Source organism: Neovison vison, chromosome 10 (genome assembly GCF_020171115.1).
Source record: "Neovison vison isolate M4711 chromosome 10, ASM_NN_V1, whole genome shotgun sequence".
NCBI classification, from domain to species: domain Eukaryota; kingdom Metazoa; phylum Chordata; class Mammalia; order Carnivora; family Mustelidae; genus Neogale; species Neogale vison.
The window spans coordinates 74,881,929-74,895,988 of record NC_058100.1 but is presented as its reverse complement, the minus strand read 5'-3'; the positions used below and the strand labels follow the sequence as shown (position 1 = coordinate 74,895,988).

The 14,060-nt window shown below is 52.8% G+C and overlaps 1 protein-coding gene across 1 annotated transcript in view; it reads right to left on the bottom strand.

The window, feature by feature from the left end:
* Positions 1-14,060, bottom strand: part of RASSF5 (Ras association domain family member 5) — a 64,603-nt gene that overhangs the window by 36,104 nt on the left and 14,439 nt on the right. The window contains exon 2 of the mRNA XM_044267788.1: positions 4,207-4,328. Coding sequence (XP_044123723.1) covers positions 4,207-4,328 — 122 coding nt within the window. The remainder of the gene's footprint in view (positions 1-4,206; positions 4,329-14,060) is intronic.

Here is a 14,060-nt window from a genome sequence, read left to right as displayed (position 1 = left end):
TGTCCAAGCCCTCACTCTACACTCACACACACACACACACATATGTGTGCAAAATACAGATAAGCTTGTCCTGTGGCGGCGGGGGGGGGGGGGGCGGGTAGGCACTCGTTCTCGCTTTGCACTATTCCCCACAGTACGTATGGACTAAGCTCTCCTTCGGATGCATGCCTTAGAATTGGCTTGGACAGCTGGAACTTTCTTCCCAGCTACCCGGGCTGTCTCCGCTGCTTACAGTGCCCCTTAGGCAGCGGCTGAACCCAGGGCCCTGGTCATCGAAGAGCCAATGACCTAAGACACTATCCTCTGTTTGTGGCGTGTCCCACTGATGGCATCCGGAAGGATTTTAGAGTCATGCCCGGCTAGACAAACGTGGACAGAATCTGAGGTCGTCCCTAGAAACATACTGTTCTTTTCATTTTAGAGAGTAAGTATTAATTGAACACATGTCAGGGGGAAAAAATCCTCCGTACATCAAACCAGTGATTGGAGGGTTTTCTAAATTTCCTTTAACACACCCTTTATTTAAGTTTAATGAAATGAATCTATTTAAAGAGAAATGTTGGGTAAATAGTAGCACAGGTGGAACATGGCTATGGCCGGCTCCCAAGTGTGGAAAGTACCCGAGCAAGGTTTGGGAGCTCCCAAGGGAGGGGCCAGGCTGTGCGGCCAGGAGCCGGGAGGCTGGCTTCCAGGGGCAGCTCCCGCTCCTGAAGGGGCAGGGGCAGGGGAGGGTACCCACGCCCAGCAGTTGTCAACCCGCTGTGATTTGAGTGGAAGGAAGAGTGGTTATGTTTTCTGCTCATCCTCTGTTCATCCGATGTACTGAGTCAAGAGAGAGGTTGCCAGGAACACCCTGGCCTGCCGTGGGTTATAAGAATCAACAGTTGGGGCCAGGAACTTCCACTCTGGGGGTTGCTTCCCTGAAGGCAATGAAAGGCATGGACCAAACTGGCAAACTCACACGCCATTGTGAGGGTACTGGGGAGTCCCTGAGGGTTGGGTTTTTTGGTTGTGTTTTTTTGTTTGCTTTTTTGTTTTGTTTTGTTTTCTTTTTCCGCCAGAGGAACAACTTTAAGAACACATGAAGCATAAGGTCTTTGGGATGCTACAGCCATACTGGCAATTTGTTGTGCTATTTGGCCAATGCCAGCAATGTTCTCTAGGAATCAGGCTTTAAAAAAAAAAAAAAAGGAATCAGGCTTCAGATGAAGAAGGGATCTGGGGTGCACATGAAGGAGATTTGCTAGGTGCTTAAGGAAAAATCCCATGTGTCAGGCCTTGGAGACCTCCAAGGAAAGACTCTAAAAGCAACAGTTTCGTGGTGGAGAAGGCATAGGCAGGCAGCTGCCCTTCCTCTGCTGGCCCTGGGTGTCTCCCACATGGCCCTGTCAGCTTGCAGCCAGGGCTCTGAGTCCACCTCTGCCTCCCCCCGACACACACTCCTGCCCCCCTCCCTCCCTCTGTGGCTCCCTCCGGTGGCACAGCAGAGAGAAGACAGCTGGAACCTTGAGATTACTGCTTTCCAAAGGGGGATGCCAAAAACGTATCTACAGGGTGATCTCAACCATGTTTTGAAAAACGTATGAACGTATGGGAGGAAAATATAAAAAAGTTAACCAACAGCAGTCTCCTCCGGTTGGAGGAAAATCAGTGAATTTTCTTTTCCTTAAAGAGTGGAGAGGAGAAAAGACGCGAAATTGAGACACCACACCCCCAGCAGCCATATGGCCCCCAAACTAGCTGAGTTCAGACGGGGCCACAGCAAATGCCCCCCGGGAAGACGGCACTGGCACATGAAGCTAGCTCAGCCCAGGTGACCGTGTCAAGGTGAAAGAAAGCTCCATCCTGGTATTTAACTGAAAATCAACTCAAGTCGGAAATCAGCACAAACAAGCTTTTTAGAGAAGCGGAGTGAGCCTGGAGCACGGCCCGGGTTTTATTGATAGAAGGCTCGGTCCTGCCCTCGCTGTGCTGAAGCAGGCAGCCAGGCCTGGCCAAGGCAAACAGAACAGCCTGACCCAGCCGGGAGCAAACCCCACTCCAGGCCGTCGGCGGCTGGGGGCCGCTCGGCACCCATGGGGGACACTTAGATCCCCTGTATGGCTCCTTCTATAGTTCAGTGGGGGATCTACTCTAGACACGGCCTCGATTCAGCTTCCAGAGGGTTCTGAGGTGGTGTCCTCTTCCCAGCAGAGGAGAAGGGGCCACTCCGCTTCCAAAGACTCAGACTTGGAAGGCCTCGTGTGCTGCTGGCATCCCAAGCAGGAGACGAGGTATAGAGTAAACTCCAGGGCCTGCCCCGGGGCCTTCTGCCCCCCTCACCTGCCAGGCTAACCTGTCCCAGGCCAGGCTTTCTCAACCTCCACACTGTGGACATTCAGGATCAGGCAATGCTTTGTTGTGGGGACCTGTCCCGTGTCATGGAGGGCGGTCAACAGCTTCCCTAGCCTCCCCCATCAGACTCCAGTAGCATCACCCCAATTGTGACAACAAAAAATGTCTCCAGAAAAAAAAAAAAAATGTCTCCAGAAACTAACATTTTTAGGAAACGTTGCCGCACGGTGTGCTGTGTAAACACCCTCCTCCTTCTCATAAGGCAAACCTTCAGCAAAATTCTGCAGCATTCACCAGGGTCCAATTCATGTCCTTTTCTTCCTCACCTCTCATGGGGCAAGGCCCTCCCAAGAGGCCTGGCTACATTCAGGCTACACCATAAACAGTTACAATTCCAAAGTGTGTGGAAGAGGCAAAGAATTTTTAAAATATTGATCTTAGAATCAGTTCAATCTCACTCTTATAAAAACATACATCATATTTGCTTTCTAGCAATGCTTTCTTAGTGGGAGAAAAGAGGTGTGGGGTGGTGATTACTGCGGTCAGCTAATCTCGGGATTTGGGGTCAACTTGGGATTTCCCAGGGCCACTGGTATTCTCTTCAGGAAATAACCAGTCATTCAGCACCTATATTGTCTCTCACAACACTCTGAGCATTTTCCTCATAAACATGGTGCTTACTTGTTTATCTCGTTCCCCGACGCTGCTGCCACCCCAGAGAGGCCAGGGGCCATGTCTGCTCCCTTCGTCACTAAGTCCTTGGCATCTCTGGGCCTTGCATACAGTCAACCTTCAAAACATATTTGCTAAATGAATGAATGAATGATATCTAGGGACCCTCCTTACATCCTCGACTAGCAACCATGGACTCATACATTAGGGATCAGATCAAATGTCACCTTCTCTGGGAAGTCTTCCCTGATTTCTCCCAACAGAACCAATTGCCTCCTGTACTCAGAACTCTTGATTCATACTTTCCTTTTTTTTTTTTTTAAAGATTTTATTTATTTAATCAGAGAGAAAGAGGGGGAGAGAGCGAGCACAGGCAGACAGAATGGCAGGCAGAGGCAGAGGGAGAAGCAGGCTCCCTGCTGAGCAAGGAGCCCGATGTGGGACTCGATCCCAGGACGCTGGGATCATGACCTGAGCCGAAGGCAGCTGCTTAACCAACTGAGCCACCCAGGCGTCCCTGATTCATACTTTCCATTGCAACATGCATCATGGTATACACTACTTGGTTGTATTCTGCCTCCCCTGCCAGAATGTAAGCTCCCTGTGGATAAGACTGCAATGATGTATCATTTACGATCTCCGCTCTCCCCAGTGCTCGGCACACAGGGGACACTCAATAAATCCTTGTTCAGTGCAAGAATCAGAAAATGTTCTCCCGTCTCAAAGTTTGGACGCATCAATTCCCTGGTTCTTTAACACAAGGAAAGAATATCTGCCTGGCCCTTCTGAGGTTGAATCTAGACTGGCTACCTGATTAGCCCACGGCATGATATGCTTGAAGAGCCTCAGCCCCAAAGTCCCTACTGCCCCAGGGCCACGAGGTTTCAAGGGACCTTCAGAAGCCCTCTCTCCTTTCAATCCTCACTATACCTGCACCTCTGGCTTAGAATCCTAGGTCAAGGCAGGCCCTGTGCTTGGAGAGACCTAATGAGGATTTCTGAATATCTACACACTTCTCGGGGTCACTGTTCCTGTTCCATCTTGCTGTTCCCTTGAAAAGGGGTGTGTCTGGCCAGAAGGGGACCCCAGCATCCAGCTTGCATGGAATGCATGCTGACCAGAGCTCCTGGGCAAAGAACGTGGAGCCTAGGCTATCAGCAGAAGCCATTCCCTGCCCGGTCCTCGAACTCTGCTCCCTACCTGGCTGAAGATCGGAGTGAGGGTGCTTTCTGGAGAGGGTCTGTCCCGGGATGGGCCTTCCTGCCGACTGCAGTCCAGCTGGATCAGGTGATGGCACTCTGGATGGCAGGTGAATTTACAGTCTGGAAGGAAAGAAGCACCGGGAGGTTAGGAGTCAGGTAGAATCCTGTCCACTTCCACCCAGAGAAACACCCCGGGAGACTGCGTTTAGCTCCAAGAAGGAAGAACGTGCAGGAGAGAAGCAGCAGCTGGGAGAACAGCCCGGGGCCGGCAGAGGTGCTGAGAGTTAACGCGTGTTTTACACGTTGGCAAACTGTTTCCACCTCCATTATTTTGTGTAACCTTGCAGTCATGATTATTGCCACTTCACAGACAGGAAATTGGGGTTTAGGGACCTTAGGGACTTTCTCAAGGTCAGATTGTCTGACTTCAGGCTGGTGCTCTTTCTACTAATTTATATTAATCACCGGGGGGTCATGGATCCCCAGAGAAAGACTTGCTTTCCTGGGCCTCATTCTGCCAATCTGTAAAATACAGGTAATAGCTTCCCTGCCTGGTGCACAAGGAAGTTTCTGGTTCCAGGGGAGAACAGGTCTTAACAAATTAAAAGTGCCTCCAGGGACAGAGGCATTTTCATCCACAGGAAGGGCTGTTGCCTGTCTCCAACCCTGCCCCAGCTCGAAACGTGGAGGTGGCTTCTCTAACCCAGCTGAAAGGGTCTACGGGGTGAGTGAGTTTGCCCAGTGACACCCAGCTCAGCCTCTGCTGGGACTGCGGAGGGCAGCTGTGAAGCGACGGGTGGCCGCTAAAGACACCCACACAAGCCCACCAGCAGGTGAAATGTTCGGACTTGCTCCAGTTTCAGTGGGGCCCCCACAGAGAGCTGCTGAGCCTAGTGGGCTCACGTGTCCTAGAGGTGCCGCAGCTCAGCCAGAAGACCCTCCAGCTTGGGTGTGAAGTCGCTCTTGGGGACTGGCTTCCTGACTTTGCAGCCGGGTGTGTGGGGATGGGCGGGTGTGGGCAGGGTTTGTGGCAGGCGGTATGATAGCCCGCCCTCATTTGGATAACCTGGGAACCACTTTTGGCTGGTAAGAGCTCAGGTTCTGGGATGCCTGGGCGGCTCGGCTGGTTGGGTGTCTGCCTTCAGCTCAGGTCGTGATCCCAGGGTGCTGGGCTCTCTGCTCAGAGGGAAAGCCTGCTTCTCCCTCTGCCTGCCCCTCCCCCTGCTTATGCTCTCTCTCTCTCTCTCATATAAATAAATAACACCTTAAAAAAAAAAAAAAGAATTCAGGCTCCTGACACTCTTTTCCTTCCTTATAACAAGTTCCAGAAACCAGCCCATTTGGACTTTTCCTTTGAAAGCCGCAGTAGCACCCTCCATTTTGGGCCAGGGGTGGGTCCCCTCTTCTCCCACTCTTCTGGGGAGTTTAGAAGGGAGGCCCCCATTCTCCCCAGCTGCCCTCTTCCTTTACCCCCCGCCCCCCCGCCGCCAAAGGTGAGCACCTGGGCCACATTCCTCCCACAGATTTTGCCATGAACGTCTGCCAGAGAGCACACAAATGCAGAGACACGCAGATTTCAGAACCCCGTAACCATCTCACTCAATGGTCTGAAGCCCCCGGCCACCTTTCCAGGATGGCAGTTAGAAGCCCTCTGACTTACCAGCCTCCTGCCAAAGGCCACCAACATCTCTTCCTTCAGACCCCACCAGGTCTAGGCCTTCCTGACTCTCCTCCATAGAAGCCTTCCCCTCACCTGGGGACGGAATGGCGAAGCCGTTGTCTGAGGTGGGCACCCCATGCCTCCAAGTGCCCACATGCCTTTCTGGCCCCCTGCCCCTGTACGAGATCCCTGCCCCGCACAAGGACAGCCTCATGCCTAGTGGGGTGAACAGCACAGGGGGTGTGCAGGCCAGGCCTCCCTTGCCCGAAGTGCCCGGAAATGCCGGGGCACTGCTAAGGCAGCCCCGAGGCCAGAGTCCACACAGAGGAGCATTGTTCTGGGACTCCGCTCCTGGGACGCACCTGTACCACCTCTGGCAGCGCACTGAGCGGTGAAGAATGCCACGGGGATGCCAAGAAGGGGAAACAAGGAAGAGAAGGAAGGACTAGAAGCTCTCCTAACTCTACAGCAGGCAAGAGCTGTCGCCAGCTCACAAATGGGGAAGCGGATCAAGACAGGAGAAGGTCTTCTAGTCTCTTCTTTGAACTCCTGGTACCGCTGACACAGGCTCTGTATGTCCCTCTGTGCGTCCAGTTCTCTCACATTCTGTCTATCCATCTGTCTGTCTCTCTGGTCTCTCTGACACACACAAACACACACATGCCCCCTGAAAACAGCACCAAAACCTCAGGAAGATTTTTTTTTTCCTTTTTACAGTCCTGACGCCGCGCTGGACAGAGCCAGGGAACAGAAGACTCCAGGAAGAGTATCGGGGATTTTATAAAAAGCACGTTTGAGCACCAACGACGTTGTTCCATCAGACCGTGTAATTACAGACTGTAGCAAAACCACTGGAGCATGTCTTGATACTTCCAGGCCCCTGGAAAAGCTAAGCCCAGGGCTTTTCGGACAGCAGAGATGAAGTCAGAGCCCCATGCCCTGATCCAAACACAGAAGCAAGCCCCACTGGCCCACAAGCCTGCAGGCCTGACGTACTCCACTGGAGAGATCCAGGAGGTTCCAGAGGCAGGGCTGAGTTCCCCTGGGACTAGGTGGGTGACCCCCGCAGGCCATCTTTCCCCCAAGACAGCTCACCATAGGGCTGCCAAGCCAATCCCTTGGTATCCATTGTCTTCCCCAGCCTTCGGCTGGTGTTCAGTCTGGACACAGAAAGGGAGAGGTTCCCTGGGGGGCACAGAGCCACCTGGGAACGGCTCAGTCATTCCTGCACAGCCAGCGCTGCCATCTTTGGCAACAACTCCAATGTCTTACACGCAGACCTCCCCACACTTGAGGGTGATGAGGAATGAGACAGGACCCCTGGGGAAGTCAGGCTGCCTGGGCAGACAGGACACACATGCCTGAAGATAACTAACGAGTAAGACAGCACAGGGAAAGGCCTGACTGCCCAACAGTTCCAGGAAGCCTGCCTGCTCAGGGCATAGCAGCCCCTCCCAGCCACAGCAGTCTGGGAAATTTTCTGGGTGAGGCAGGGTCTGGGGAGCTGGAAGAGAGGACCAGATTGCCGGAGACGCGTATTCCCATGTCACAGGGCCAAGAGGGGGCAGGGAGCTCTGACATCACAGAATAGATAGGACGAGGATCTCCCCGTCCAGAGGCAGCAGAGATCAGGGAGCAACATTCCTACGTTCTAATCGGAGTATCTTAGGGAGAACTGGCATTTCTTGACCCTTGTGTTGTCATCCATAAAATAGAATTATTATCCCTTCCTTCCGGGCTCTGCCCTTGCCTTGCAGCTCTAACCCCTGGCCCCCTTCCCAGGGGCTGCTTCGGAGAAAATGAATGTGCCTCCAGCTCCTGGAAGAGGAGCCTATGGAAACAGAGGGGCCAACCCTAAGGAGAAATGACAGAGACAAATCACAAAAGGGCTCCTTCTCCGAGGAGGGACCCCTGAGCCAGGATGGACAGGAGCAGCTAGGGCCCGCCCTCAGCACCCAGATGACATTAGTTCCCCAGTTTTCCTGTAACAAAGGACCATGAGCTAGTGACTTAAAACAGACATTTGTTTGGATTTGGATAAGGAAACGTCAAGCGAGTCTGATAAGGAAACGTCGAACCCTTTCACCCCAGAGTTGCACACCAGACCCCACGACAAGGTGGAGCTCTCTGCTTAACTCCCTCTGAGGCCAAGGCATGGGAGGAGGGCGAGGCCTGCACCCAGGATGACCTCTGGGTCTGCAGTGAGCCCTCAGGCCACTCTCACAGTCACTCCCGGCTCGGTGAAGACCAGCTTCTTGCCCCGTATAGCCAAAGCCACTTCTGAGGCCCAAGGGGGAAGCATGACCTCTGAACCTAGGAGCCTGTGCCTGTTCTCTGGGCACCCCAGGCCTTCTTGGTGAAGGTCAGCTTCAGAATGAACCTTCTTATTTTCCCCCTTTCTGCCTTCAGGGACCCGGCCCATACTGTGGTGTGATGGCAAGAGGATGCACTTAGAGGCAGACCTGGCCTTCAGTCACTCTACCAGCAACATGACCTTGGGTAAGTTATTGAACTTCTCTGAGCATTAATCTCAATTCTGAAAGGGGAACGAGCCAGCTCGCGGGGCTACCATGAGGGTTCGGGGTGGGGTCTTGATGCAGAGCACTGCACGGAGGGCCCTCGGTTCCACCCCCGTGCCCCAGGCCTGCCCTGCCAGGCAGATGCCTCAGCTCAGCTCCTGGCGGGTGATCTGCGGTGGGTCTCACCAACCTTCCTCCAGCTAGTCATTTCAAAGCAACACATAGGTGGCTTTAGTTGTAGAGTTATTTGGTTCTAAGACTGTACAGGCCAAAGCAAAACAAAAACAAACTGGTGCTAGAAAATGCAGTATTAACCTAAGTTAACATAACATAAGAAGCAGAAGTCAGGGTTGTCCTGGTCCTCCAGAGCAAGTCAGTGGGGACAATCCCCAATATCAGGGGTCCCTTCTCAGACCTTCTCAGGACACTTCAAGGGACTCCCATTCTTGCACTGGGACAGTATCACACAACTCTCTGGGCTGGGACAGTATCACACAACTCTCTGGGCTGGACCAGCTGGACCAGCTGTGGCCACTCAGAGACCACCCAGATCGCCTCCAACACCCCTGCACCTGTCTGTCCAGCCACTGGCCTGCTTCCCCCACTGCACGCCCCCACCCCCACACCATTACCCTGCAGCCTCCAGCCTGCCTGCTGCCCTGGCCAGTAGTACCCTCTCTATGTCACCCCAAGATTTCCCCTCAGACCTCAGGCCCTCTTGCAAAGGACCCATGGGTTAATGGACCCTCAGCAACACTGCCCTCCAAGTTCCGAGCCTTGCTCTGGGCCCTGCTCAGTATGTGAGAGGACCGGACACTATTAAACATTCAGAAGGGGTTTGGTGTGAACCAGGTAAGTGACCAGAGCGAGGAGGGGTGCTCTCCCTTTTTCCAAAGCAGAGGCTAGAGTCTGAGTGCTGACCTGATCTCAGGCTACTGTCCCCTGTGCCTCAGCTTCCTCTCTGTGAAGTGGAGGGATAGTAGAATTGGCCTCGCAGGGTTGCCGTGAGAATGGAATGAGATACTCAGGTAAAAGTCACACAAGATCTGATACAAAGAGTTCAATACGTATTAACTCTTCTTATTAACTGGCCAAAACCCAAGGTAGCATCGTCATTCCAGAAGCCTGTCTGTGCATATCCTGCCCAGACCCACTGACCTTCCTCCAGACCTCCACTAAGTCATGATGCAAAAGGTCCCGAGGCACCCTCAGACCTTCGCTGAACCCCTGTTCTCCAAGAAGGGAGGCCCTAGGGCCCAGCTCCCTGAATGACTGAGGTGCCACGTGGACACAGAGCTAGCCTGGTGAGGGGTGACCCTTCCCTACTTCGGAGAGGCACCCCTGTCTGTCCCTCGATGGCTCCCTTCCCTTCCCTCTTCCCCTCACCCCTCCAATATTTGAACTTCTACAGTCTTACTCAGGTTTCAGAAAAGAAAATTGTTAACCAAGTAGATACTGTCCAGTATTTAGGGGATGTGGATAAATGAGAAGGTCCTTACGTCTAAGATACTAACTTCCTACAATAATTCATCCTGAGTGTGTATCTATTTTTATCTAAATATCTCTTAGCTAAACTGTTCGTCTCATGGTTGTTTATGACAATAAAATTGCTAGAAATACCCATACCCACCTATAGGTGGCCAGCTACAGTTAGGATCTTTTTTTAAATACATACTACTTAGCCATTATATAAGATGATGCAGATTGATACTGGCCAACTTGGGAAAATGTCCACAAACAAATCACTTGAAAAAAAAAAAAAGGTCATGTTCTATAGTTCTAATTATATAAAAATACACATGTGGCTAGACACATTGTTCGGAGAGCTACCTGGAAGGAGGGGACATGTTTGCTCAGAGGATGGGATTTCTTTTTTTTTTTTTCTTTTAAAGATTTTATTGATTTATTTGACAGACAGAGATCATAAGTAGGCAGACAGAGAGAGGGGGAGGGGGTGAAGCAGGCTCCCTGCTGAGCAGAAAGCCCGATGCAGGGCTCGATCCCAGGACCCCGGGATCATGACCTGAGCCAAAGGCAGAGGCTTAACCCACTGAGCCACCCAGGTGCCCCAGAGGATGGGATTTCAAGTGTTTTACCTCTCTGCATTGTTGCTAAATTTTCACAATGAACATACATTCTTTGCTAATAGGAAAAAAATGCTACAAAAAAGGAATGAAGAAAACTCACATACCTACACTGCAGTAACAGCAAAGAGCCTTTCTACACTCGATGTATGCATGCCAGACGCTTTGTATACATGATTTCACAAAGTCAATACTATGCCTGTAGGACATGTTGCTTTCCCTATTTTTAAAAATAGATTTTATTTTTTAGAGCACTTTTAGGTTTGAAGCAAAACTGACCACAAGTATAGAGAGCCCCTCCATATACTTCCGAGTGCCTCCTAGCCAAATCCCATTATCCCCGTCCCGCCCCCTGCCCCGCCCTCCGCCAGGGGCACATTTGTTACAACTCATGAACCTATGTTAGCATGTCACTCTCCAGAGTCCCGGTTTACCTTCAGGTTCAGTGATGGTGGTGGCGTACATCCAGTGAGTTTGGACAAGTGTGTAACGATATGTACCCACAATTATTTGTCGTGCAGAGTAGCCTGATTGCCCTAAAAATCCTCTGTGCTCCCCCTGTTCATCCCTCCCATCCCCTCACCCCTGGAAACTACTGATCTTTCTCCTGCCTCTTGGGATCGGCTTCTTTCACTTCGGAACCGCATTTAAAGTTCCTCCGTGGCTTTTCGTGGCTTGAGAGCTCATGGAGTGCTGAACAGAAGCATTCCATCGTGTGGAGGGACCAGAGCTTCTCTGTCCATTTTCAACTACCAAAAGACATCTTGGTTGCTTCCATCTTGGTTGCTGTGAGCAAGGCTGCTATAAATGTCGTCTACCTGTGGGGTTTTGTGTGGACATAGGTTTCCAGATTCTTTGGTCTACTCCAAGTTTAGGGATGAGCATACCAAGACTTGGAGGGGTGAGAGCCTCCCAGCGAGTCAACAGCAGAGCTGACGAGAAAATCCACCATAACTGACTCCTTCTCACTAGCCCTGTTTTCTGCGAAGCTGTTCCCCAGAGCGGTCCTCTTCACTCGGTCCTGTCCCCCCTACCCTTCACTACTTGAGGCCGGGTGGGGGGGGCGTCATCGAGGCTGGGGGGTAGGGTGGCTGGTCCAAGCCCAGAAAATAGTGTGAGCCAATGGCATTTGAGTAGCGAGTGCTTTTTCCCTCTGCCCCCGCAGGTCATGGCCACAGCATTCCTCCCTGAGGTCCCCACCACATCCTGGGAAGCGTCCATTCACATTTCCAGTCCCACCCCAATCAAGACCCTCAGCCTGGGAGCTCCAGACCCCAACCATCCTGTCTGCTTGCTCTGGCCTGACTCTCTAAACATGGCTCCCAGCACCACCTGCCTCATAGAGGCACCAAGTGGCCCCACTCAGCAGTAGCGAATCAGAAATCCTTAGACCATGGGGTACCTTAAGGCGCGCTGTGTGCTGGGCATGAGGAGGTCTTTGCGAAGAGGTGCAGGGGACGGAGCCCCTCATCGGGAGCTGGGGAATGCACAGAATCAAGCCTCCAGAGTCCTGCACATCTGGGTTTGAACCCAAACTCTGCTTCTAATGGAGTATGAGATGCCTGGGCAATTTATCTAACCTCAGTAAAATAGAGAATTTATTTAGCCTCGAAGTCTTCATCTGCAAAATGGAAGCAGTCCTATCTTCCTGGCCAGCAGATTTGTTGCCAAAATTAAAGAGAATATAGGTAGAGCATCCAACACTGCCTGGCACATAGTAGGTGCTCACTAAAGGGTAGTCATCACCTTCCACACGTTGGGATTCCTGCGTCTGGGTGGCCCGGCCCCAGGGTGTGGTGCTGGCCTCTCTCCTTCGGGGCCCTCTCCCAGAGTGTTGCAGGGAGAAGAGCCATGCGACTGCCCAAGGAGCTTGCCACTGATGTGTCCAGAGGAGGGAGCCAGGGATGTGAGCGGGGGAGTTGTGTTGGAGGGTGGAAAGGTAAAGGCTATGGTTTGTCAGGCTTGGAGGTCTGCAGCAACTGCCAACACCAACACCATCTATACATTTGTCATACTCCTGGCTAACCTTGGAGTGAGGGTGGGGCAAGGGAAGGGCAACTCCCCGCTCCTAGGTCAGCCAGTCGGGTCGGGACATCTGCATCTCTATGCTTCCAGGAAGGCCTGTAAACCCCAGCCCTGCTGAGACCACATACTGTAACTTCTTGTTTCGGAGGACAGACCACCCCCGAGGGTACTCAGCACTCCCTTGCCCTAGGCTGGACGGTTTGGAGAGACACCATTGCTCCCCACCCCCACTGCACAACGCCATCCAGCCCACACACACAGCCCATGGAATGGACCAGAAAGCAGGCCAGGAAACCAACAGGAAGGGCTATGGTAGTGGCAGGGGAGCGACCTGGAAGCCAGGCCCCAAATCCCAAGGCAGAGACTGTAGGCAGGTCCCTCCCACAGACAGGGAAGGTGGGCCGCTGGGCACAAGGAGGCCTCGGTGTCTGCGGGAAGCGCCAAGAGGAGATGCGTCTGAACACGCCCCAGCCTGATCGGACTTTCAGTTCCCACATAAAAAGAGGGCTGGGGTGGGCGGGTTTTACAGGAAGCAGGCTCCCCCAGGTCAGATGTGCTGAGCAGAGAGGGTGCCCCAGAGGTGGGGTGATTCTGGAACGCCTCAGCTAAACTGAGGCCACAAGGCCACCCCAAGATCCTGGTCTTCATCCTCTCCCAAAGCGACCGGAGAGGTCCAGCATGTGGCAGGCCTGGGTGGGGTTGGACATGAGCTTTTGAGTGACAACGTCTGTGCTGAAGGGAAGGGCAAAGGGTCCCACCCTGTTGCTCAGGGACCAAAGCAGATTATAAGATTCTTTCTGAGACCTTGGTTGCTAGGCATCATGTGTAAGTTGTTAATGCCTGAGCCTGGCTTCTCCCGTGACTCGTCCCCTACCAGCCCGGCTGACTCTGGGTGTAGACCCTGGGTGCCCAGGCTGGCCTGCAGAGGCCCAATCCTGCCCCGTGTGGGCGGGTGTGGGGGGTTGTGCCTCTCAGGCAGGCCCATTAATCATCTACCTCCAAGACAACCACCAAAGCAGCCACAAAAGGAAGGCGCTGTGGCCAGGCAGGGCTGGGGATGTGAGCTGGGGGAGGGGGGGTGGTATTTGAGGAGGGGCAGGTGTGGCAAAAAAGGGCAGGACAGTTCACAAGTTCAGACAGACAATGCAGGACGTGAGGGAGGCCGCAGACGGTGCCCTCCCTGGGGCGGGGGCAGGAGGGGGCCACAGGACACCTTTCTACATGGTCTGTTTCGTGCCATGTCAGTCTTTGGGGGTGCTGATCCTGAACCACATTTGCATGCCCCCTGTCCCGTGCATACACGTATATACGTTTAAAAATATAAACACGCTTTATAGGGTTGAGCTATTTGTAGCAGCGCATGCTTCAGCCACAGCTGGTACTAACTGGCCCCCCACTGGGACGACTCCAGCACGCTCCCTCCGGCTCTTGGGCCCCCACCCCCTGGTTTTTCCTATATTATTTACACTTCTGGTACTTGTAACTTTGACACCCTCTTGTAGCTGTAATTCCCACAGTCATCTGTAGTTCGTTCTACTTTTAAAGCAATTCAGTCTTTTTTACA